Genomic DNA, 27,500 nt, shown 5'->3' with positions numbered 1-27,500 from the left:
CTCCACCTTCGCCGCAAGGCTGTTGATGAAATCTTTGCCTTCTGTTTTCATTATATTCTCTGTAGATAGTTATTTTTGAGTGAAAAATTGTCATTCATTGTAATCTTGAGTTTGCTCGTATTTCTTTCAATTATTTAGTGTATTAATTGCTTTAGTTTTATGATTTTTACTTTAGGACGATGATGTTGCCATCATTACACACACACACACACACACACACACACACACACACACACACACACACACACACACACACACACACACACACACACACACACACACACACACACACACACGTACACGCGAGATGTATGTGTGTGTGTGTGTGCATTATCTATTGATCGCTCCATATATGAGCTCTCATCCGGGAAGGTAAGAGGTGTCGAATTACGAGTCCAGCACGTGATCCAAGACAATGGTGAATCACGCACACTAACTGACTGTCTCTGTCTCTGCCTCTGCCTGTCTACTCTCCTGTCTGTCTCTGTCTGTGTGTCTGTCTCTCTTTATTTTCCCAAACTTCCGTTCTCATTTCCCCTCCCTCTCTCCCCTCCCTCTCTCCCTTCCCTCTCTCCCCTCCCTCTCTCCCCTCCCTCTCTCCCTTCCCTCTCTCCCTTCCCTCTCTCCCTTCCCTCTCTCCCCTCTCTCTCTCCCCTCCCTTCTCCCTTCTCTCTCTCCCCTCCCTTCTCCCTTCTCTCTCTCCCCTCCCTCTCTCCCTTCCCTCTCTCCCTTCCCTCTCTCCCCACCATCACCCCTCTCTTTCCCACTTTCCTTTCCTCTGTCACTTCTATTTACCTTCACACGCTTCCTCCTCCTCTTCCTCCTCCTCTTCCTCCTCCTCCTCCTCCTCCTGCTCCTCCTTCTCTTCTAACTCCTCCTCCTGTCCACTTCCACCTACACCTCCTCCTCCTCCTCTTCTACTTCCTCTTCCTCTCCACCTCCTCCTACACCTCCTCCTCCTTCTCCTCCTGTCCACCTCCTCCTCCTCCTCTTCTTCGTCTACCTCTTCCCTTCCAGCTCCTCCTCCTTCTCTTCCATCTCCTCTTCCTGTCCACCTCCTCCTCCTCCCACACCTCCTCCTACACCTCATGTCCACCTCCTCCTCCTCCTCCTCCTACACCTCCTGTCCACCTCCTCCTCCTCCTCCTCCTCCTGCTGCCCCCTCCTCAGCCAAGTGCGACATTTCTCACTCTCAACTTCCTCTTTGCATTACTTCTTCCGTTAACGTGTGTGTGTGTGTGTGTGTGTGTTTGTGCATGTGTGTGTTTGTGCGTGTGTGTGTTTGTGCGTGTGTGTGTGTTTGTGCGTGTGTGTGTGTGTGTGTGTGTGTGTGTGTGTGTGTGTTTGTGTGTGTGTGTGAGATTCACCACCACGGTCTTGGACCACGTGTTGGACTCGTGATCGACAGCTATTTCCCTCCCGGAAGAGAGCTCAGAGCTCGTATATGACCGATCTATGGGTAATGCTGTGACATCACCCCAACCCCTTTCCCTCAACCCCCCTTACCAAGCCCCACTCCCTTTCCTCACCCCAACCCCCTTTCCTCACCCCAACCCCCTTCCCTCACCCCAACCCCCTTCCCTCACCCCCAACCCCTTCCCTCACCCCCAACCCCTTCCCTCACCCCGAAACCCCTTACTTCACCACTAACCCCCCTTTCCTCACCCCCAATCCCCGTTCCTCACCCCTAACCACCCTTCCCACACACTCTCACCCCCTTCCCACACCCCCTCACCCCCTTCCCACACCCAACCCCCTTTCCTCACCCATCCGCAGACCGCGAGGTACAGTGGCAACAAAAAACACCCATTAGGGTTTGTGCGAGACGCCACACAGCAACGACCGAGACTGGAAAAGGTCCGGTATTTTCGTAAAAGTATCAATGTACACGGCGCTGACGGAGCCCCACGAGGATTGACGTCCATTCAGGATGATAAACTTTAGAAATTGATCATGAGACAAATCCTTGGATTTCGAAGTCACTTAGCTGATCGTGTTCGTCGAGTTCCCAAGGACAGGTTCTTTAGCAATGAATAATACATAATACATAACTTAACTTCAGACATAATGATATATCTTGTATACATTAGTACCAACCTTTCCGAGCTATCAGTCATACCAACCTTTCCGAGATATGTGATACCAATCTTTTCGACATAACAGTCATACCAACCATTTCGAGACGTCAATTGTACCAACCCTTCCGAAAAATCAGTCGTACCAACCTATTCAAGCTATGACACGTACCAACCTTTTGACATAGCAGGCGTACCAACCAATCCGAGATGTCAGTTGTGCAAATCCTTTCGAGGAATCAGTTTACCAACCTATTTAACCCATCAGTGCTACCAACGCTTCCGAGCTACCACATTGTAACTTCTTGCAGTACTTTTCTGTACGACTGTATTGGCGAGAGGACCCAAATCTGCGTTCCTACGGTCACCAGTGATGGTCACTTGTCCCAGTTGTCTAACCGCATTGAGTTAACTTCGTTCCTGCAGTTTCTCAGTTTCCTTAATGTTTCATCTCCGTCATTAGCGAAGTTCCTAACTCCACCAATTGGAGTTTTCCACCTCCACACTCCTCCACACCCCTCCACACCCCTCCCTTCCCCTCCCCTCCCCTCCCCTCCCTTCCCCTCAGATCCACTCCCCTCCCTTCCCCTCAGATCCACTTCCCCTCCCCTCCCTCCCCTTCCCTTCCTTCCCTTCCTTCCCTTCCTCCTCTCATTCCCCTCCCCTTCCCTCCACCCCCTTGCCACTTTCCCATCCCCTTCCTCCCTCCCTCCCTCCCTCCCTTTCCTCCTATCTTTACCCTCCCTTCCCCTTCCCTCCCCTCCCTTCCCCTTCCCTCCCTTCCCCTCCCCTCCCCTCCCCTCCCACTCCCTCCTCTCCCCTCCCTCCTCTCCCTCCTCTCTTTCCCCTTCCCTTCCTTCCCCTCCCTCACCCTCCCCAGTTGCAACATTAAACTTCTCTCCTCCTCTTCCTCCTCCCCTTCCTCCTCCTCCTCCCCCTCCCGTATGACATTTAGCCGTCCTCCCTTTCCACGTGGGACTCCTGTTTGGCGCCCAATAATTGCCTCGTCGTGCTACTCCTGCCACCTGTCCACTGACGTAACACCTGGCAGGACACGCGCACGCACGCACACACACACACACACACACACACACACACACACACACACACACACACACACACACACACACACACACACACACACACACACACACACACACACACACACACACACACATACACACACACGTTCTACTGGACAAAGAGCTGGGTTGTGTATGCTTTTGTGTGCAATGCCACAATATTTAACGAGTATCGGGCAATAGATGGACTCCGAGCTCTTATTCGGGAGATACATAGATGTCGATCGCGAGCCCGGCACGTGATTTAAGATCATGATGAATCACACACTAACGCGCGAGCGCATTGCGAGAGAGAGAGAGAGAGAGAGAGAGAGAGAGGAAGAAAGAGAGAGAGGGAAGGAGATAGGAAGGGAGAGAGAGAGGGAGGGAGGAAGGGAGAAATGAAGAGCGAGAGAGAGAGAGAGAGAGAGAGAGAGAGAGAGAGAGAGAGATAGGGGTGAGTGGGAGACAGGGAAAGAGAGAGACAGGGAGACAAGGGAGACAGAATGAGAGAGGAAGAGAGAGTGAGGGAGGCAGGGAGAGAAAGTGAGAGAGGGAGACAGGGAGAGAGAGAGAGAAAGAGATAGAGAGAATGTCATGGAAACAGACAGACAGAGAGGGAGGAAGGGAGAGGAAGTGATAGCGAAGAAGGATGGTAGGGAGCGATAGAGAGGAAGGAGGGAAGGACAGAGAGACAAGGAAGGAGAGAGAGAGGAAGGGAGAGAGAGATGAATCGGGGGAAGGGAGAGAGGAAAGGAGAGAGAGAGGAAAGGAGGTGGCAGAGAAAGAGAGAGAGAGAGAGAGAAGGAAATGTATAGACCTGAACGTGTACGTTTTCCGAAAAAAAACACACGCACACACATGTGCACACGGGCCTATACAGCGAGTACATGTACACACACGCACATGACGGACACGTGTACCAGGCGTATACTGGCTTCTTTGTTCCATTCTGCGCAAACTAGCGTGACTGCGCAGCGCAGCGAGGAAACGGTCTGGACGTTTCGCGCTTCCAGGGAGATCAAGTGCGCAAGGCGTTTAGTGTCTTAGTTAGTTAGTTAGTTTGCTTGCTGCCGGGTTTGCGCAGTGCGGCAGTGACCTCGCTCCATCTTGGGTCAATCCTTGAAGTGGAGGTGTGAGCTGGTTTGGCGCAGTGGGCGATGTTGCAGAGTCTTGCAGAGTCTTTCAGAGCCTTCCAGAGTCTTGAAGAGTCTTGCAGAGCCTTCCAGAGTCTTGCAGAGTCTTGCATAGTCTTGCAGAGTCTTGAAGAGCGTTCCAGAATCTTGCAGAGTCTTCTAGTCTTGCAGAGTCTTCAAGAGTCTTCCAGAGTATTGAAGAGTCTTGCAAAGTTTTGAAGAGTCTTCCAGAGTCTTGAATAGTCTTGCAGAGTCTTGAAGAGTCTTGCAGAGTCTTTCAGAGTCTTGAAGAGTCTTTAAGAGTCTTCCAGAGTCATGACAGTCTTCCAGAATCTTGAAGAGTCTTCCAGTCTTGCAGAGTCTTCCAGTCTTGCATAGTCTTGAAGAGTCTTCCAGAGTTTTGCAGAGTCTTGCATAGTCTTGCAGAGTCTTGCAGAGTCTTCCAGAATCTTGCAGAGTCTTGCAGTCTTGCAGAGCCTGAGACCTTCCCGTTTGGCCGACCCGGGAGAGAAGGGACCATAGGCCGTAGGGGTCGCAAGAAGAGACGCAATTAGCGGCAGGTGGCCATCACCGCAGCAGATGTCCCGGTGTAACGGCAGTTCCGGTAGTTATGCGTCACGTAACGGCGGGGTGTTAGATGTAACGGTAGTGTAACGGTACTGTGACGGTAGTGCTATTTGGTGTTGTGTCAGTGGCGATGTTCTCGGGTAACGACACTTCCGGTACTTATGTGTTACGTAACGGCGGGGTGCTAGATGTAACGGCAACGGTAGTGTAACGATAGCCTACTTGTAGTGATGTTGCTATGGAATATTGTGTCAGTCGTGTTCTCGTGTAACGGCACTTCCGGTACTTATGCGTCACGTTACGGCGGGGTGTTAGATGTAACGGTGACGGTAGTGTAACGGTACTTTAGTGATGTTTCTGTGGGATGTTGTTAGTCGTGATGTCCTGGTGTAACAGCAGTTCCGCTACTTGTGCGTCACGTAACGGCGGAGTGTTAGATGTAACGGCAATGGTAGTGTAACGGTAATTTGTAGTCTTGTTGCTATGGGGTGTTGTGTCAGTCATAGTCTCGTGTAACGGCAGTTCCGGTACGTGTGCGTCACGTTACGGTGGTGCTAGATGTAACGGCAACGGTAGTGTAGCGGTGCTTTGTAGCGATGTTGCTATTGGGTGTTTTGTCCATCGGGTACAAAGTACAGTCGGAGCATAAAGGTCGTTTTTAAATTTAAGCCTACCACACTGCCGATAACTAAATGAAAATAGCTGTAGATTAAATTTGCTTAATCGGGTTGCTCGAATACTGAAATTATTAATTAACTCTGCGTTTGAATATGTATTTGCGGATGCGCTCTGTGTGTGTGTGTGTGTGTGTGTGTGTGTGTGTGTGTGTGTGTGCGTGATTCACCATTGTCTTGGATCACGAGTTGGACTCGTGATCGACAGCTATTACCCTCTTGTATATGACCGATCTATGGATAATGCTGTGACCTTACACGCATACACACACCCAACTCCCCGGCCCCGAGAGTTGGAGTAACGACTCGCAGTACAGCTATACTGAAATTATTTCAACCCATGGTGGGATTCGAACCCGGGTATCCTTAGTAGCGGCCGCGAACGCTACCATTGCGCCATTGAGTCGTGTGTGTGTGTGTGTGTGTGCGTGTGTGTGTGTGTAATAATAATAGTAATAATAGTAATAGTGATGATAATAATGATATACACTGAATGGTGTCCAGTTCATAGATAATTATTTTTTTCAACCACATGTGTGTATAATACTTTCCCACGCGTACATACTACCAATTGTACTATCATGGCGGATGCGGGTAGAACATCAAATTCGTGTATATGTATGTAACTCGAGCATGCAAATATAAGAAACTGTGCTCAACTTGTATACCTCTTGATAGCGCAGTGGTCTAAGTCACTGTTCACTTGTTACGTCTCAGTTTCCGTATATGCTTCCATCGAGCTCCTTGTCAGTCTCGACCGTGATGGCATGGAATTAAAGTGGAAATTTATGTGGTTGAAAATATGAATATCTATGTACTGGGGACCATTCAGTATATATATATATATATATATATATATATATATATATATATATATATGTGTGTATATTTGTATGTATATATATATTTATATGTATATATATATATATATATGTATATATATATATATATATGTATATATATATATATATATATATGTATATATAATATATATATATATATACATATGTATATACAGGATAGATATATGATATAAATGTATTATGTATAATTTTACTCGTATATTAATACTTCATCTGGTGACTTTTCTGTGCATGGATGGGAGGGGGTGGAGGGGAGGGGGTGGGTGAAACGTTTGATTCTCCTTAATCATGAGTATGTGTAAACAAAAGATGGGACCAATCTCCTCGCAGCGTCGATAGTGCAGAGAACATAATTAGTTTTAAGGTGGTAGGACGCTAGGCATTTCTCGCTAGCATGCTATTTATTTTTGCTGCTTCGTTTGAAGAGAAGCGACTTCGGTTACGATTTTTTTTTTTTTTTTTTTTTTTTTTTTTTAATTTCCAAATGTCAAATGAATCTTGCGTCATACAGTGAGAAGCTGAATTACGAATTAAGAGAAGTTAAATCTAGAATACGAATGTTAGACACATTGTCGAGACGTTCTTGCGAAAGTCTAGAATGTTGTAACAAAAGTCGTTTGTACTCAAACGAAGTAACAAAAGCGAGTAGCATGCTAACCTAGTGTGCCACCACGTTTAGGTTACACGTTTTGTCAATTTGCAAACATATTTTGTAATTGCAGAAACACAATTTTTACGTGCTCGTTAGCAATTGTGCCTGATTGCTTGAGCCCAGCTGTGTTATCATTGTAAATAGTTATTTTGGCTAAAATGTACGAAATGATCTGACAACCGGGACGAAACATGTGAAACACACCTAAACGCGTCTAAAGTTTTCGTTCATTAGCTGCTCTTTCGGCCTCTGCGGATGTGATTCCTCGTTGACTTTGCGATCGCCGATGTTATCGTTGTTTTCAAAAAGCTTCGCCCAAGGACGGCTATTGTCAACGAGTGTGAACGATATGTTCTGGAGATAGGAGTGCGACTTTATGTCGCGAATGTACTTTTGTGACACAAATAGTACTGAGTTACAGTGCACAGGTTCGAGGATCTGCAGTGCGGCGCAGTGCACGGGAGAGGGGCTGTGCACTGTAGCACTGTAGCAGACTTTTGTCTGTATATCTCGAAGAGTGGCGCAAAAAAAAAAAAAAAAAAAAAAATAACGTTAAAAAAGAAAAAGACTGTTAAATAGAAGAAAGTAAAAGAAGAAAAAGAAGAAGAGAAAAAGAAGAAGGAAAAGAAGAAGAAGAAAGGGGAGTGTCCTCAAGTTTCCTTTTTGAAAATTCGAGACAAAAAAAAAAAAAAAAAAATAGAAGAAGAAGAAAGGGGGGGGGGGTGAGGGTCTTTTGTGGACCCCAAATCTAAGAGTCTCTTCGATCGAGACCCCATCTCTGTGTTCAGAAGTTTGACCCTATGCTGCCGGAAATCTGACCGTAACCCTTTCACCACGTAGGAATGGAGTGGGATCGTCCTTCAACTGAATAAAAATCGTCTGGCGACAGACAGAACAAACGGACCCCCGTCGTTCAAGGCAGTCAAAAACTTAACCGAACTAGTATCGGTTGATCGAGTTATGGCGTTATCACATTGGGCTGTTTTTCCTCCGACTGCTGGAACAAATTTGCAGCCCTCAGCTTTCGGGTAAGAATCTGATATTAAATAAAACTAAGTTTATTTTAGTTGAGAAAACAAAATATATAACCATAGTAATCTTATGGCGGAAAATGTGCTGGAGGCGGGCGGTACCACCGATTTGTCGGAGGTCGGAGGAAAAATAGCCCAGTGTGATAGCCCCTTCAACGCGGTGACGCTGATTAATGTATTGAAGGTGCTAAAGCTACTTTGGTTTAAAGGGGACGTTGCTTCAGGTTCTCGACATTTCCAGTAACGGCCCTGACACACTTTGGTGCCATGCTGGCTGACTGCCTGGCTGGCACTTTGAAAACAAATCGATGAGTTAGGCACCCGATGCATCGGGATTGGGGTGGAGGTGGGGGTGGGGGAGAGGTGGGGGGGAGTGGGGAGGGGGGAGTGTTGGCTTACGCACTTCTTTTTTGTTTAATGTGGATTTGTTTACGTGTTTGCTTTGATCTGATTTGGTGTTTGTCAGTCTTTGGGGAAACGTGTGCATGGGAGTGTATACATAAACAGGAGCGCAACAGGACACGTGCACGCGCGTGCACACACACACACACACACACACACACACACACAAACACACACATGTATGTGTGTTTGTGATTGTGCGTGTGTGTGTGTATGTGTGTGTGTATGTGTGTGTGTGTGTGTGTGTGTGCACGTGTGTGCACGTGTATGCATATGCCTACTGTGAATCAGTCGATGACTGAAGCAGACATTGAAAAAAAAAACTCGTAACAAGGAAAGGACAGAGAGAATAACGAGAGACGCAAGAGAAATTGAAACGAGACGCGCGGAATAAAAAAAAATAGAGAAAGAGGCTTTTCGAGGTCGACAATTGGTTTCACGTCAAGCGGAAGTGAGAATTGGGACGCGTGGAAAGGTTCGTCTGTGAAGAGACAGAAAAATGAGTTGGAGGGGGAGAGGGAGAGGGAAGGTGAAATGTCTCGGCTTTTGGTTCGCAAGAGGAGGAGCGTTTGTGAAATGTGAATGGAAATGATAAAGAGTGGAAGAGAATTGTGAAAAAGGAGAGTACGGGTGTGCCGATTAATCGGCATCGGCAAGAATCGGCACTTTTTTGGTGGATCGGCATCGGCAAATAGCGACATTTTTTTTCGGGATCGGAATTGTCATCGGCAGAATATTGTCGATGATGATGACGATTCTCAAAAAAAAAAAAAAAAAAAAAAAAAAAAAAACCCGATTATCGCCGATGCCGATTAACCAAAAAAGTGCCGATTCTTGCCGAAGCCGATTAATCGGCACACCCCTAAAGGAGAGTTTGCGAGAAGGGACTGAACCTATGGAGGAATATTGTTGAGAAAATTATCAAGAGGTGAAAGGAATTGTGAGAGTCAAGAGAAAGGGGAAAAGGTGTGATTGTGAGTGGGAATGATTTTGAAAACGTCTGGGAATAAAATAAAACGAACTTTGGCTTGAAAGATAAAAAATAAATGAATAGATAAAAAGTAATTCCAGAGAAGAGACAGTTACGTGAGAGGAAGAGGAATTTGAAAAAAAAAAAAAAAAAAAAAAATGCAGATTCTCTGAAAATGGTTGTAGGAAGTAGTTACAAAGGGCTACAAAAGAGTCTGTCTTGTATGAAGAAAGGAGAGATTAAAGTTGTACAACCGTCGAGGACCTTAAGAAAAAGTGAATATATAGTAAAGTGTAAGAGGCTGATAGAAAGAGGGGTAGAAGACGGGTTGTTACATTTCGTAAGTAGGCTGTTTGTAAATAACAACCAGAGTGAGATGTCTGAGTCCGCTTTGTATAGGTAATAAAACAGCAGGGCTAGAGAGCTTGAATATTACATATTGTTGAAATAACTAACACTCCTTTGTAACCTAAGTGAGAATTATACAGAGATTCGAAATTATTCTAAGTAAACAATATTCCCGTAAAGGCTTGAAACAAAGATTCTGATTGATGAAAGGGTGGAGGAGGAGAAAATTCTAATTGGTTCACGAATGTAAGATCAAGCCCTTTAGGGAGGATCTTAAGTATAAAGTTAAAGATCATTGGACTAAGGAAATGACTACGTCACTGCAAAACTCACTTAGGATCTTGTGTACGTGATCTCGTGGGATTCCTTAGAATTACCTCGGAGAGTACGTTGTGCATTTTAATTGGACTGAACAGAAGATATAGAAGACTCTAGAATTTAATCTTCCTAAACAGAAAGGTTTAGTGAAGTGAGAGGTAGAATTTTATCAATGTAGAGAACCGACAACTAAAAGAAGTGAGTCGCCATATCAGTAAATGAAGGCCGACAGTGGGTACAACAAAAGGAAAAGTGTGTAAATTAGATTTTTTTTTTTTAATTAGAATGTTTGTAAACAAGGTGAAACAGATTCAGATCAGTTGCAGTTTTGTGGAGAAGGAAGTAGTGTGTGTTTTCTATCTTTTATAGACCAGGAAAAAGTTTATGACGATGTAAATAGGAGTAAAGATTGTAGAGAAGTTGTTAGGGGCTGTGACAGTCATGTGTGGGAAATGCATGGCTTGTATGCTTACGGACAGTGAGAATACAGAATATAGTGCTGCCTGAATGGTTCACCGCAGGACCGGCATATTCCCCTGAGGGATGATACAGCCTCTGTATTTCACTACAGTGGCTTAATATGGGTTGGCAAGGTTGTATATGTGGTGAGAGGTTCTGCATGTGAAGTTCCGGTATGTTGGAATGGGAGGATGTATCCTAATACATACATACATATACCAAAGGCTTTTCCCCCCTACATGGGGGGTAGCCAAAAAGAAAAAGGCATAGAAACCACTCCCACCAATTCCATTTCCTATATATTCCACTCCCCTCCACCCTCCTCCCTCCCTCTTATCTTGGCACCTCCTGGTGGGAGTATCATAATAAATGGGAATATTGTCTCTGTTGAGGGTAGGAGATGTCCCCGTTGTTGTTTATTGTCGATTTGGGTGGGGAGACATCAGGTGACAATAGGGAAAAGGCTACAGTGACAAAACATACCACCAGAAGACCTTTTGGTCCACAACAATCTTCAAGGAAACGATTTTGCTCCTAAAGGTATGTTTTGCTCCGCGATTGTGAGCCAAAAACAGCAAATGGCAGGTGACGCGCATCCTACTACGTGGCATCCTATTTGGGTAAGCGCATTAGTAGGTTCGGTTAGAATTATCAGCCGTACTTTGCAGTTCGGAGCAAAACAACTCCAATTAAACAACAAAAACAACAACAACAAAGAATTGGTGTTCTAGATCTTGTTTGACCATAAACGATAATCGTTGAGCTGTAATCGTACCGAGAAAAACGTTCTCTAAGGGAGTAAGTTAAGGAGGAAAGAATGATCTTGGAGTGGGAGGTTAACTAACTGCTGTCTGCTGGTCGTGGAGTCTTGGTGGAGTGTATTAGAGAGCGTAAGAAAAGGAGTAAGGAAGTGCGAAGTTCAAAAAAAGGAAAAACACAAAAATAGAACTTCATAAAGGGGATAGATTAATGGATTGGAAATAAGAGGAAAATAATTTGGTTAGTCAAGTACGTAGTTTCTGCACGCACACACACATAGACACACATACAAATACACATACAAATACACACACACACACACACACACACACACACACACACACACACATATACAAGCAAACACACACACACACACACACACACACACACACACACACACACACACACACACACACACAATTTATTTTGCACATATGGTATTTACACGTGCACACTCTCTCTCTCTCTCTCTCTCTCTCTCTCTCTCTCTCTCTCTCTCTCTCTCTCTCTCTCTCAGAAGCAATATATGTATTATTTTTCTGCAGTAACGATATCAGTTGTACATGCACCAATCAGAAGAATGCATTTACCTTCTCCATAAGACTAATCAAACTGTAAATGACCGCAGAGATCTCCAACTGGAGTTAGAGATATCGTGGAATCAAGCCAAAAAAAATATATATTCATTTGCATATTGCACAGGAAACATTCGCTGCTTCCGTGCAATGCCTGAGCGTTGCAGGAGCGTCTGAGTGCAATATTGCAATGCACGATCCTCTTTAAGTGCACACCCGGTGACGTCATATCGCTCTATTGTCTCCGACTTCATGACGAGAGTGGAACTAGGGCGACGAAATGAATATTTCTTTCTCTAACCGGGGAATGAATAAGTCACAGAGTTTTTATTCGTTTTTTTCAATTATTCACTCGTTTATCTATTTATCCACCCATTTATTTATCTATTTATTATTCATTATTGTTTATTCATTTATCTATTTATTTATTCATTCGTTAATTTGTTTATTAAATCATTTATTTATTCATTGTTTTACTTGTTTCGTCTTTTATTTACTTGAATCTTTGGAAGCTCTGCCAAGGGATTCGAACCCTGACCTGTGCGTGCATAATCACAAAGCCAAAACGCTAGCGACTGAGCTATGTACGTCGCTACAAAAGAAATGTACAGGCCCCCGAGCACACTGTTCATAGCTACAGAAGACCTAGTCTCATTTTCATCGATTTACCATTTAGACAAGCCGTCCAACAAGTTGTGCTTGTTTAAGGGGTTTTATTCCCTTGGCAGAACTTTTAAAGATTCAGTCCGTCTTAGATATACACATTTATGTATTAATTGATTTCTTTACTCGTTATAAGTCAACTTATTCTGAGTGAGATTATGATATTTTGCATTTGATCCTTTAAACCTTTGGATCTCTTGTGATCATAAAAAGGAAATATTTAATCTTAATTAGATTATAATGGTCTCACACGCGCGTACATATGTGATATATTGTGAGTAGCCATCTTACTTCAGCCGTGGAGGTCTGATCTCGAGCCCCAATGGGAAAGGGGGAGGTGGAGGGGTGGGGGAGGAGAATGGAGGGGTGGGGGGAGGGGAATGGAGGGATGGGGAGGGGAATGGAGGGGTGGGGGGAGGGAAAGGAGGGGAATGGAGGGGTGGGGGGAGGTAAATGGAGGGGTGAGGGGAGGGAAAGGAGGGGAACGGAGGGGTGAGGGGAGGGAAAGGAGGGGAACGGAGGGATGGGGGGAGGGAAAGGAGGGGAACGGAGGGGTGGGGGAGGGAAAGGAGAGGAATGGAGGGATGCGGGAGGGAAATGGAGGGGTGGGGGAGGGAAAGGAGGGGAACGGAGGGGTGGGGGAGGGAAAGGAGGGGAATGGAGGGATGGGGGAGGGAAATGGAGGGGTGGGGGAGGGAAAGGAGGTGGGAGGTGAAGGAGTAGGGGGAGTGGGAAGGAGTCTTACTCAAGAGCCCTACAACCCCATCGCTGTGACAAGGAGTGACGCACTCCATCAACAGCTGAATAAAATCGCCTGACGGCAGCGAGTAGATTAATCAAACTAGGCCAAAGGGTTAAACGAAATAACACCTTAACCCCGTCCTTTCGGTTTAAGGACATTCGGTTAACCTAGTTCCAGACGAATGAGTTTTAATCATTGGCCTTCCTCGGGTCGCCTCCCCGGCTGAATGAAATCGACCGGCGACAGAGACGAGCAAGTCGGGCTAGTTACTCTCGAGTGTCGACAGCGGGCTACTCCGCATTGCAGTACCGGAAGCGTTTGGGGCTTTTATGGGCTACAAATGTAGCCGGGAACATTAACTACATGTGTATGTGCGCGTGTGTGTATGTATGTGTGTTTGTGTGTATGTATGTGTGTGTGTGTGTGTGTGTGTGCGTGTGTGTGTGTGTGTGATTCACCATGCTTTACCATGGTCTTGGATCACGTGTTGGACTCGTGGTCGACAGGTTTTTCACTCCCTAGAGAGAGCTCAGAGCTCACATATGGCCGATCTTTGGGTAATTGTGTGTGTGTGTGTGTGTGTGTCTGTGTCTGTGTGTGTGTGTGTGTGTATGCATGCATGCACATGTGTGTGTGTGTTTGTGTGTGTATTTACCTAGTTGTATTATACGGGAAGGGAGCTATGCCCCTGGTGACCCGTCTTTGTATCTCTCAGCATCAAGTTTTTTTCCTTAAAAATCTTGAATAGTGTTTGCACACACTGTTTCTTTGTTTAATTTGTACGTGTGTGCGTGCACGTGCGCGTGTGCGTGCAGACTGAGCTCTGGTCTCACAAATCTGCTTGCAGAAGTTGGTGTTTGTCTCTACCAATCCCGTTTCAGCTTCGATGTCGCCGCGACTTGTCGACGAGAATTCTACGAGTCGCTTTGATGTCGCCGTCGCGACTTGTCGACGAGAATTCGACGAGTCGCTTCCATGTCGCCGCGATTTGTAGACGAGAATTCGACGGGTCGCTTCCATGTCGCCGCCGCGATATGTCGACGAGAATTCGACAAGTCGCTTTGATGTCACCGCCGCGATTTGTCGACGAGAGTTCGAGTCGCTTCGATGTCACCGCGATTTGTAGACGAGAATTCGACGAGTCGCTTCCATGTCGCCGCCGCGATATGTCGACGAGAATTCGACAAGTCGCTTCCATGTCGCCGCCGCGATATGTCGACGAGAATTCGACAAGTCGCTTTGATGTCGCCGCGACTTTTCGACGAGAGTTCGAGCCGCTTCGATGTCGCCGCGATTTGTCGACGAGAACTCGAGTCGCTTCCATGTCGCCGCGATTTGTCGACGAGAATTCGACGAGTCACTTCCATGTCGCCGCGACTTTTCGACGAGAGTTCGAGCCGCTTCGATGTCGCCGCGATTTGTCGACGAGAACTCGAGTCGCTTCCATGTCGCCGCGATTTGTCGACGAGACTTCGACGAGTCGCTTCTATGTCGCCTCCGCGATTTGTCGACGAGAGTTCGGCAAGCTGGGAAAGGCCTCTTTTCTTCGTCATGTTTCGTGGACCAAATGTTCATTTGTTTATTATTTTTTATCTATTTATTTATTTATTTATTTATTCAATTTTTAGTGTAGTAGTTTCAGAGGAATCAGGTTGTAGAGTGTAGTTGGGAAGGCTTATGGGAGAGTTTTGATTGAGATCATTAGGAGAGGAACAAAGAGAGTAATTGATGAGGAACAGTGTGGGTTTAGGACAGGTAGAGGCTGCGTGGATCAGATATTTGTTTCATATATATATATATACATATACATCATCAACCACAATACACTTTAATTCTAAGCCATCAACATCGGGAGATCCGTGGAGGCCAACATGCAGAAATTGAAACGTGGTACGGCTAAGGACTCGAACCAGGGCTAGCACGTGACAAGTGTTGTAGTGACTTAACTGATTATATATACAAAGGATTACAAAGGCGGAGCATGCCGACAGGAGACCTTTTGGTCCATATCTAGGTCGGATGCGAAAAAGAAAATCATAATAATAATAAAGCAATAAATAAAAACTATAATAATGTAAATAAATAAAATACATAAACAAATGCATAGGTATAATTAAATAATAAACAAACACGTAAATAGTAAATAATAATAAATTGACATATAACTAATAATAAATGAAAATCAGACAGACAAATGATAATAAAACAAAAACAAATAATATAAGATAAATTATAATCATTACAGCATCTTACTTAGGTATTTATCTAACTGATTCTTAAAGCTTCGAACTGAACTACATTGCACTACCTGTCCAGGAAGTTTATTCCATTCATTTACTACACGGTTGGCAAAGTTGTTTCTACCTACTTCTAAATTGAATCTATTTCCGGATAGTTTGAGACCATTGTTTCTTGTCTGATTCTCATTCAATGTGAAAATTTTGTCACTTTTGATGTTGTCAATTCCCTTTAAAATCTTAAAGACCTGTATCAAGTCACCTCTGAGTCTACGCTTTTTTAGGGAAAACAGATTCATGTGTTTTAGTCGATTTTCGTATGATTTATTTTTGATATTTGTAATCAGTTTTGTGGCTCGCCGTTGTACTTTTTCCAGTCTGTCAATGTCTTTAATGAGATTCGGTGACCATACAGAAACAGCATATTCCAAATGTGGACGAACTAACGATTTATATAGCTTGTTAATGAGTGATGGACTTTTGAAATCAAAAGATCGCGCAATCAGTCCTAGAATCTTATTTGCTTTCTCAGAGGCTGAAATACACTGCTTGGATGATTTGAGGTCGTTACTGATAATTACGCCGAGATCTTTTTCACTATCCACTTTTGTTAACGAATTTCCAAATAACTTGTAATCGTACTTACTGTTATTTTTACCTATGTGCATTACCTTGCATTTACTTGTGTTAAATTTCATTAGCCACTTTTCAGACCATTGCTGTAATTTATCTAAATCTACTTGAATATCTAATTGGTTTGAGTGATCATTTGCCACTCCGCACAGTTTTGTATCATCAGCAAATTTGGAAACAGTAGATTTTAGTCCATGGTCTATATCATTTATATGTACTATGAATAGAAGTGGCCCAAGAACGGAACCCTGAGGAACTCCACTTGCAACATTTTTCCATCCAGAAGTTTTTCCATTTAAAATAACTCTCTGTTTTCGACCATTCAACCAATTACTAGTCCAACCTAATAGGCTACCACTCATTCCATGCAAAGCTAATTTAGTAAGTAGTCTTTCGTGTGGGACGGTAATGACATCATGACATAATGACATCATGATTCATGATCCCTTTCTCCCCCTTTCCTCCTCTCCCCCTTTCTCCCCTTCTCCCTTTCTCCCTCTCTCCCCCTTTCACCCTCTCCCTTTCTCCCCCTCGCCTTCTCTCCCCCTCTCCAACCTTCCCCTTCCCCTCTTTTGGACCCCACGAGCTTCATGAGGCGTTATCGCACTGGGCTATTTTTCCTCCGACTTTTGGAGCAGATTTGCAGCCCGCAGCCGTCGGGAAGGAATCTGATGATATGCTGGAGGAAAATCATTTTCCTCCAGCATATCGAATTACATTCTATGTCAGTTGTTGAGAAAACAAAGTAGTTTGACAAAACGAGTTTCCCTCCCTAGCTTCCTCCCCTCTTTTCCTCCCCTCTTTTCCTCCTCTCTTTTTCTCCCCTCTTTTCCTCCTCTCTTTTTCTCCCATCATTTCCTCCCCTCTTTTCCTCCCCTCTTTTCCTCCCCTCTTTTCCTCCCCTCTTTTCCTCTCTCTTTTCCTCCCCTCTTTTCCTCCCCTCTTTTCCTCCCCTCTTTTCCTCCCCTCTTTTCCTCCACTCTTTTCCTCCGCTCTTTTCCTCCGCTCTTTTCCTCCCCTCTTTTCCTCCACTCTTTTCCTCTCTTCCCAGGATGCCTGTCAGAACTGCCACAACCCTCCTCTTTTCAACCCCTCCTCTTCTCGTACCTCCTCCCTGCCTCCTCTCTCCTCTCCTCTCTTCACTCGCTCTTCTTCCCGGCCTCTCCCCCTTCCCACATCCCCCATTCTCTTCAGCGTCCTCACTGCTTCCTCTCTCTTCTCCTCTCTTCACCCCTCTTCTTCCCCCCCTCCCCCTCCGCGTAACCCCCACTCTCTCCAGCGTCCTCACTGCCTCCTCTCTTCTCCTCTCTTCACTCGCTCTTCTTCTGGACCCCTCCCCCTCCACGCAACCCCCACTCTCTTCAGCGTTCTCACTGTCCCCTCTGTCATCTCCTCTCTTCACCCCCCTCTTCTTCTCCTCGACTCCTCCCCCTCCCCCTCCCTGCCTCCTCTCTCTCCTCCTCTCTCGTCTCTTCGCGCGCCCGGAAGATCTTGTTGCGACTCCGGTAATCAATATTTTTTTCTTCTTGAAAGAATTTGTTGCCGAGTCAACTGTCGTGGTGTCAGCTTCTTGTATTTATTTATTTACTTATTCTGTTTTAATTCATTGTATTTATTCATTTATCTTTATATATTTACTTGCTCATTTATTTATTTCTATTTGTTTATGTTCGTGTGTATGCCTCTATGTATGTATACATGTGTGTATGTATGTATGTATGTATTCATGCATGTATGAGTGTGGAAGTGTGTATACATATATAGACTTTTTTTTGTCAATCAAATGTGTGTGTGTCTGCGCGTGCGTGTGTGTGTGTGTGCGTGTGTGTATGTGTGTGTGTGTGTGTTTATGTGCGTGTGTACGTAAAATGCTCGGAATTGAAGTGAGATGAGCTAAGTCAACGACCGAAAGAAAATCCTTTGTCTAATGTCTCCGTTTTCTATTGTTTGTTTACCTATTTCGTCACCTTGTTTATGTATTTGTTTGTTTGTTTAATTGTTGATTAACTTCTGCCCATTTATCATTTTTTTCACGTATTTGGTTGGGTGTTTATTTGTTTACTAATTTCTAAATTGATTTGACCAGAAATATTTTAATTCATTTATCTTTTTATTTTGTATTTGATTACCTAATTACTTCTTTGTTTAGAAAAAATTAATTCTTTGAAATTTTTATTTTTTATTTGATTACATATTTACTTGTTTATTTGTTTGTTTTTTATTTGTTTATAATTCATTTAGTTATTCATATGTTCATTAGTTTATCTGTTCTTCTCTGGAGAAGGAGGAGGACGAGAAAAGGAAGGAGGAGGAAGAGAAGGAGGAAGAGGAGGAGGAGGAGGAGGAGGAGGAGGAAGAGATGGTAGTGGCGCTATCTATTGACTGGAGATTTCCGGAGACGCACGAACCAGAAGAAGCGAGAGAGAGAGAGAGAGAGAGAGAGAGAGAGAGAGAGAGAGAGAGAGAGAGAGAGAGGGAGGGAGGGAGAGCGAGAAAGGGTGGAGAAAAAAGAGAGAGGTAGAGAGAGAGATGGAGAGAGAGAGAGAGAGAGAGAGAGAAGAGAGAGGAAAGAGAGAGGGAGAAAAAGAGCGAGAGAGAGAGATAGAGAGGGTGGAGGGAGGTAGAGATAGGGAGAAAGAGTGAGAGGGAGAGGGAAGGAGAGAGAGAGAGAGAAAGGGGAGGAAGGTGGGAGAGATATGGAGAAAAAGTGAGAGAAAGGGGGAAAGAGAGAGATAGAGAGAGAGAGGGGAAAGAGGGAGGGAGAGATAGGGAGTGTGTGTGTGTGTGTGTGTGTGTGTGTGTGTGTGTGTGTGTAAGAGAGAGAGAGAGAGAGAGAGAGAGAGAGAGAGAGAGAGAGAGAGAGAGACAGGGGGAAGGGAGAGAGGAAGAAAGAGAAATAGAGAGGGAGAGAGACAGAGAAAAGGAAAGATAGACAGACAGAGAGAGAGAGAGAGAGAGAGAGAGAGGGAGGGAAAAAGAGAGGGAAAATCGAAGCTGTACCGTTCGGATCTTAACGAAAATTAAATTTGTTGAAGATTTATTTTCGCAATTGTTGAGTTCTCTCTGCTGGAGACCAATGGCATCGAGAAGCCGTCCCTTAAAAACAAAAAATAATAATAAAAAAGATAAATAAATAAATAAGAATAGATGAATAAAAAGTGGGGGGTGTCGAGGGGGGTGAGACGGTAGACAAAATGGACATGGAATGATCTTGAACGCAATTATTTGATGGAACAAAATTGTGATTGGAGCCATCAGTGATTCCAACTTGTATCCTCCGGTAATATATATATACATTGTCCAATAATGTCGTTACACATTAGTAATTGCACTAAAAACCCACTATTATTTGGAAAATAAATTAAATCATTTCCTCATATTGTAAAAGCGGACGATTTACCACATAACCCGCGTAACAATATAGATGCCACATGAGATGTCTTGTCCATGTTCCCTAACTTTACCTCTCTCATCTGTATATAAGATATGTATGTTCTCTTGTCTATGTATTCCGCTTGAAGAGGATCACAGCAAGTGATCGAAATATACGGAAATTCGTTATTTCCTTCTTTTCTTAAATCCAAATAATAGTGGGTTTTTAGTGCATATATATACATATATATATGTGTGTATTTATATATATATGTATATATATATATATATATATATATATATATATAATATATGTATGCATTTAGAAAGGTGGAAAGGAAAAGCCACGGGTTTGGATCTTAATTCTTGAGGTGTATTACTGACCGGTTTCGCTACTAGTTTCTTCAGAGCGAAACTGGTCACAATGCCTCAACATTTATATATATTTTACAAAGGATTACAAAGGTGGAGCATGCCGACAGGAGACCTTTTTTTCATCCAAATCTAGGTCGGATGCGAAAAAAAATCATAATAATAATAAAATGATAAAAACTATAATAATGTAAATAACAAATAAAATACATAAACAAATGCATAGGTATAGTTAAACAACAAACAAACAGGCAAATAACAAATAATAATAAACTGACACACAACCAACAATAAATGAAAATCAAACGGACAAACGATAACAAAACAAAAACAAATAATATAAAATAAATTATAATCATTACAGCATCTTGCTTAGGTGTTTATCTAAATGATTCTTAAAGCTCCGAACTGAACTACATTGCACTACCTGTGCAGGAAGTTTATTCCATTCATTAACTACACGGTTGGAAAAGTTATGTCTACCTACTTCCAAATTGAATCTATTTCCGGACAGTTTGAGACCATTGTTTCTTGTCTGATTCTCATTCAGTGTGAAAATTTGGTCACTTTTGATGTTGTCAATTCCCTTATATATATATATATATATATATATATATATATATATATATATATATATAATATATGCGGCTATGGAAAGATTTCCGGCCTCCCTTAGTTCTGTGAACTCTGCTTTTGTTTTACCAATCGTGGACAGATTTATTAGGATATGGCGTTGTTTGTATATTTTGTTTAAACTTGTTTCCTTCTGTTGTGATAGGACGCTCATAGTGAAGGGATCAGTCCACTAAGAACGAGAAAGGCTTCCTTCAAATTATAGAAATTGTCTGGTAAAAACCACAAGAAACTAGTCAATGTACACAAGAAGGGATTCATGACGTAATTCTTTTGAGTCCCTGAGTCCTTCGACTGAATAAAGTTGGATGAGTGGAGGTTTGTTTTCATCTCAGAACTCATCTCTGTGAGAAAAAAAAATGTATTGAGAATTCTTAAAGATATTTTTTCTTCAAGGTGTAATGCAGGTAAGGTCATCATATTAAGACGGCAGTCCAGGACGCGCAGTAATTGGTTCAAATTGGACAAATTTAGATTTAAGAAGGAAATAGGGAAGACCCGATTTACCGACAGAATGGTTGTTTTTAAGAGAAGGTTAGATAAGTTTATTGGTGGGGATGAGAGGTGTTTATGGACATGGAACTGCCTAGTGTAGGCCTTGTGGTCTCTTTTAGTCTCCTTCATTGTTATGCTCTTATGTTAAGAAAAAAATCAACGTTAAGAGATTAGTAACTTACCCATGCAAATTATAACGATTTTTTTTTCTTCTTTCTAGGTGTCATGTGGATCGTCTGAGACCATCCGCACAGTGTTCGTAGTATCCCATCATCAAGTCAGAGGGACGCTGTAGATCATCCAATCCTATAACCATCGTTATTGTAAAGATCCAGAATATGAAGTGTGATGGTTGAGTTGCTGGGTCGTTATACAAACTCGTTTTTTTTGGAAATTAAGAGATCTGAAAAGAGTCGACGGGGAACTCGAGCAGAGAAAAGAAGTGTCTTCGTCTTCAGTTGTGATTATTGACTTCGAGGACTCTTCGTAAGAACCGTAGAAGGGTCGATGTTCCTCTTGAGCTTGGAGAACAGGTGTCTTCGTCTTGCGGTGTAATTTCCGACTTCGGAGGACCTTAAATATCCGAAAAATCATCTTGAAAGTCGTTGTCAGACCTTTCCGAATCTGAAACTTGGTTCGAAACGCAATCGATGTAGATTTTTAAAATAATTTTAATCAGAAATTTTAGTGATTTTTTTTTAAGTGAAAGTTGTTGTCATGGTCATTATTCGACAGCAAGTATGAGCCAGACTGTGCTACAGAAACTGGAGAATTAGATTTTAGTGACAAGTTATGGTACTCTTTCCTTAGCGAAATTAAACTTCCACGAAGTATGGACACTGACAGATTAAAAGTGAAATATATTCATTAGAACAGTGAATTCCTCGGTTCATAATCCTGCGTTTTTTTAAAGTGTTAATGCTTTAGCGTCCGTCAACCCTTGGGAATCGAAGAATAAAAATCCACTTCAGAAAGGAGTGTTGTTATGAACATATTTTCAAGACCAAGTACTCATCTCAGATACCTGTGGGACACTTGTGTGTGAATACAGAGACCCGTTTTCTTTTGGACCCCCGTGCGAGGCTAGGGTCTTCGCACCGCTCCGAACCTACCCCTCAGAAAGGGGGAGAATTGAGGAACAAGAAAGCCACGACCTCGCCGAGGCAGTGTCCGGGACGTATGTGTCTTTTGGGCATTTTGACTCGACAACTCGGAATCTGAAGAATACTTGACGGAAGCCCCCGAAGAGTAACGTGGAACCAGAAGCTTTTGCCGCTTCAGGGGACGTGGCAAGCGAGAGAAGGGGGAGGAAGAACGAAAGCGAAAGGAAGATAAGATAAGGAGATCAAGTGAGAGTGTCTGAAGGGGGAAGGAAAGAGACTGAGCGACGGAAAGCGCGGCGCGTTCGTGCTGAATATAAAAGATAGTTAACTTCGGGAGGGGGAAAGTACTGATAAACGTACGGAAGAAAATAAACAACTTGCATATACGGGAGATACAGAAGGGGAAGAAGCTTCTTATCAAGTCAAGTGAGACGAAGGGAGGAGAGCTGGAGCAAAGGAAGAAGTTCTTGAAGGAGGAAAGCAGAGAGAGGGAAGCAGTCTGAAGTGCGACTTTAGGAAGGAGGAGGAGGAGGAGGAAGGCTCCTTGACGTACGCACGAGTGATGGAAGCAGGACCTGTGGCACCTGCTGCTGCTGCGCCTTCGTCGTCGTGCCTGAAGGTCCCTCTTCGAAGGGCCTGACTTCCCGAAGATGGTCCGCGTGTCCTGGGGAGGCGAGGTCGTGATCGCCGACCTCGCCCAGGTGGTCGGGGACGGCGGGAACGGAGGAGACAGCGACCCCGCCAGGACCTCTGCACCCACTACCTCCACCTCAACCACCACGCCCACCGCCTCGCCCGCGCCCACCCTCAGCCCCCCACTTCGAGCCCCAACGGCTACTCAGGAACTCTTCTCTGACATCGAGGATAGCCAGGCGTCCAGCTTCTCCGATGACCCGAAGTCCCTTCGAGACGATCTCAGTTCCCTCGGGTCGCGGAGCCCTCGACGGGAGGACCTCCTCAGGGAGGTCTTGAGCCCGAAGTCGAAGAAGAGCAGTCGAGGTGGAGAAGGCGGTGGCGACAAGAGCTCCTCGGCCACCACCACATCCTCCTCCACTCCCAGCAAGGGAGTCACGAAGCTGAACAACAATAACAATAACAACAACAACAACGGGCCGAGCAATGGGGACATAACCATCAGCAGCGACGAGTACAGGAGGTTCCTCACGCTGAAGGGGGAGAGCCCGAAGAAGGAGAAAGTCGAGTCCCTCCGTAAGGCCAAGCCCACCAAGACGCACACTGCCACAAAGGCCGAGGAGGACTTGTTGGGTTCGATGGACCGGATGCTAGCCACCCTCAGTGACCTTGAGGACGACCTTGAACCTATCGACGGCATAGAGACCGAGTCTGAACCTGACGAGGCCGAGATTCGGCGGGAGTTGTTGACCGACGTAAGTATTCTCTCTTAAGGGGTTATCATATTGGGTTATTTTTCCTCCAATTTCCGATTTATCGGCGGTACCGTCCACCTCCAGGACTTTTTTCCGCCGTCAAATCACTATGGCAAATGGTTTTGTCTTCTCAACAAAAATACTTAGAATGTCATTTGATATGCTGAAGGAACATTATTTTCCTCCAGCATATCACATTCACATTCCCTCTAACAGTCGGAGGGAAAATAGCCTAGTGTGATAACGCCTTTATTACACTTGTTGTCATGACGTCCTCCGAAATGTTCCTCGTGATCTGATCTTGCTTAATTTTTTATTTATTTTTTATTTATGTATTTATTTATTTATTTATTTATTTTTTTACTTTTTTTCCAACCTTTTCACTCCATGAGTCTTCTATTACACATTCCAATGCATCAGTTGCAGTTGCCAGATTTCGGTCATATATTAATAATAATAATAATAACAATAATAATAATAATAATAGTAATAATAATAGTAATAATAATAATTATACGTTTATTTGGCAAAGAATCAATATACATTAAGTGCAGGTAATGAAAATAACACGTAGTTCGAAATAACAACTACAAATGCCGAGGATAACACAAAAAAGCATGGAAGCTTATTTCCATTGTGGTCCTCATTAGATTGTTTTCATACACTTAAATTACACAGACAACATACGTAGGGGGTTAAGGGGACCAGAGACGTCATGAGTTATACCAATCAGCACACATATGACAACACTGATCTAAGGGTATTCCAAGATGAGTTACATCTTGTTTAGACATATTGTCTTTGATAGAAAATTGTATAGTCCTTTAACCTTTTTATTTTCGTAGCCCACAGAGGAAATAAGCTCACAGGCTTTTTTGCGTTGTCCTCGGCATTTGTAATTGTAATTTCGAATTACGTATTTTTTCTTTATCTGTATTTGATGTATTTTATTTATTGCCAAATAAACTCATCATCATCATCATCATCATCATCATCATCATCATCATCATCATCATCATCATCATCATCATCATCATCATCATCATCATCATCATCATCATCATCATCATCATCATCATCATCATCATCATCATCATCATCATCATCATCATCATCATCATCATCATCATCATCATCATACACCTCCTCCTCCTCCTCCTCCTCCTCCTCCTCCTCCTCCTCCTCCATTGTGACAACTGTTTCTCAACATAAACCTTATCGCTTGCTAGAACAAAGTTTTTAAAGAGTAACGGTCAGAATAAAATGAACAAGGTACGCCTCTGTACTAAAGATGCTTAAGTACAATATTAATCTTTATATTAGAATAAATTGTTATTACAAGGGGTAAAAGTCGGAGAATATATTATTTTACCCCCGTAGCATCTCAAAGCCTACGGCAATTACAGAAAACGTTGTAAACACAGGGGTGACTATACTATAACACACCAGTAACGCAAGACTTTTGGGGATCTACCAAGGAACGGGATGGTTATGTGTGACTCGATAAGCAATTGCCAGTTTACTGTAAATGTTTAGTATTCTTCCACAAGGCTCCAAACAATTGTTATTTATATTTTCATTTGTTTTATTATCATTTATTCATTTGTCAAATAATCAATTATTTGATCAGTTATTATATAAACATATTTATTTTCTATTTATTTGATTATACACTTAACCCATTAAACTCCGATGACAAGATGTCTTGTCATTTGGTCAAATAAAACAAAAAATCATAAAACACCAAAATGTTTGATCAAACACCAGAAAAATATGACGTCAATCCTCGCTTCGCTCGCAGCGAAGCGAGGACTGACGTCATATTTTTCTGGTGTTTGATCAAACATTTTGGTGTTTTATGATTTTTTGTTTTATTTGACCAAATGACAAGACATCTTGTCATCGGAGTTGAATGGGTTAACTATATATTTACCTATTTGTTTATCTCTATCCATATATTTCAGTCTATTTGTCTATCTATCTTTCTATATCTTTCTATTTTTCTGTATAAACCTATATCTAAATTCATATATATATATATATATATATATATATATAATAATATATATATATATATATATTATATATATATATATATAATCTAATCTAATCTAATCTAGTCTAATCTACTCTACAGTTGCAGTACGGTCCTTTATGTTCACTTCTTAGAACTTCTTAGGTCACTTCTGGTGCTTAGAGCCTTGGCACTTGTACCACGTGACATAAAAGCACTTAGAAAATGTATTTTAGTAAACATAAAATTGATGGTCCAGGCAATTGTGTGGATATCCCTAAATTCCAAAAATGAAAAATGGCCACAGATCAAAAATGTAGTTTCTCTGTGCTGCTATAATTGTATCTAAGTTGCCGATTTTAATGCTCAAAATCAAAATCAGGACTGTGGAGTAAATGTTTATTTATTTATTTATTTATTTATTAATTTATTTATTTCTCTACTATTTATTTATTAATTTTACTTATCTATTAATTATATCTTTAAGTACTTGTTTACAAATTTACTCATTTATTCATTCACCCATTTTCCTATTTATTCATTTATCTATTCATTTAAATATCTATTTGTGTATTTAGATAATTTGATCAATTAAAGGAATTATCTATTTATTGTCTCGCTCTGTTTTGCAGAAATGGAGGCTTCTTTTCGACAAGGTAAGTTCCCCCCCCATTTTTTTTGTCAACTTTTTATTCATTATTCATTATCATTCGAATCAAATCGTCTGGTTTTAGTTAAAACAGAATATTTAGTGTTGTTGATCTGGTGTGGGTAACTCTGATGTTGCCTTGAGATCGACCTGGTGTGGGTAACTCTGATGTTGCCTTGAGATCGACCTGGTGTGGGTAACTCAGTAATGTTGCCTTGAGGTCGACCTGGTGTGGGTAACTCAGTAATGTTGCCTTGTTATCGACCTGGTGTGGGTAACTCAGTAATGTTGCCTTGTTATCGACCTGGTGTGGGTAACTCAGTAATGTTGCCTTGTTATCGACCTGGTGTGGGTAACTCAGTAATGTTGCCTTGAGATCGACCTGGTGTGGGTAACTCAGTAATGTTGCCTTGTTATCGACCTGATGTGGGTAATTCAGTAATGTTGCCTTGTTATCGACCTGGTGTGGCTAACTCACTGATGTTGCCTTGTTATCGACCTGGTGTGGGTAACTCTCTGATGTTGCCTTGTTATCGACCTGGTGTGGGTAACTCTCTGATGTTGCCTTGTTATCGACCTGGTGTGGGTAACTCTGATGTTGCCTTGTTATCGACCTGGTGTGGGTAACTCTCTGATGTTGCCTTGTTATCGACCTGGTGTGGGTAACTCTCTGATGTTGCTTTGTTATCGACCTGGTGTGGGTAACTCTCTGATGTTGCCTTGTTATCGACCTGGTGTGGATAACTCAGTGATATTGCCTTGTTATCGACCTGGTGTGGCTAACTCACTGATGTTGCCTTGTTATCGACCTGGTGTGGGTAACTCTCTGATGTTGCCTTGTTATCGACCTGGTGTGGGTAACTCTCTGATGTTGCCTTGTTATCGACCTGGTGTGGGTAACTCAGTAATGTTGCCTTGTTATCGACCTGGTGTGGGGAACTCAGTAATGTTGCCTTGTTATCGACCTGGTGTGGGTAACTTAGTAATGTTGTCTTGAGATCAACCTGGTGTGGGTAACTCGGTAATATTGCTTTGTTATCGACCTGGTTTGGGTAATTCACTGACCTCTTTATGCCCTCACAAGAGTTAGATCCAAATCTAGGTCCCCGAAACGACGTGATTAAGAATAGCTAAACTAGGAACTCGTGATGTGATGGCGCACTTAGCAGTCTTTATTTTGGTCAAGGGATCGATAGGGAGTATCTGTAAGAGGTGATGGGCCTCGGAGAGAATCGTCTCCCTCGTATCATTCTTCACAACTCAACATCCTCACATCTATTTGGAGGTGCAACCCCGCGGGGTTGGCACT

At 43.1% G+C, this 27,500-nt stretch overlaps 1 protein-coding gene across 1 annotated transcript in view; it reads left to right on the top strand.

Annotated features, from left to right (window-relative positions):
* The window catches only part of LOC143018393 (uncharacterized), a 726,525-nt gene that overhangs the window by 280,258 nt on the left and 418,767 nt on the right, over window positions 1–27,500 (top strand). Inside the window, exons 3-4 of the mRNA XM_076173750.1 lie at window positions 21,258–23,528; window positions 26,175–26,198. Of these exons, the coding sequence (XP_076029865.1) occupies window positions 22,791–23,528; window positions 26,175–26,198 (762 nt within the window). The 5' untranslated portion in view covers window positions 21,258–22,790. The remainder of the gene's footprint in view (window positions 1–21,257; window positions 23,529–26,174; window positions 26,199–27,500) is intronic.

Source organism: Oratosquilla oratoria, chromosome 34 (genome assembly GCF_046742065.1).
Source record: "Oratosquilla oratoria isolate Oo_2021 chromosome 34, ASM4674206v1, whole genome shotgun sequence".
Taxonomy (NCBI): Eukaryota; Metazoa; Arthropoda; class Malacostraca; order Stomatopoda; family Squillidae; genus Oratosquilla; species Oratosquilla oratoria.
This window is presented reverse-complemented; position numbering and strand designations above follow the sequence as displayed.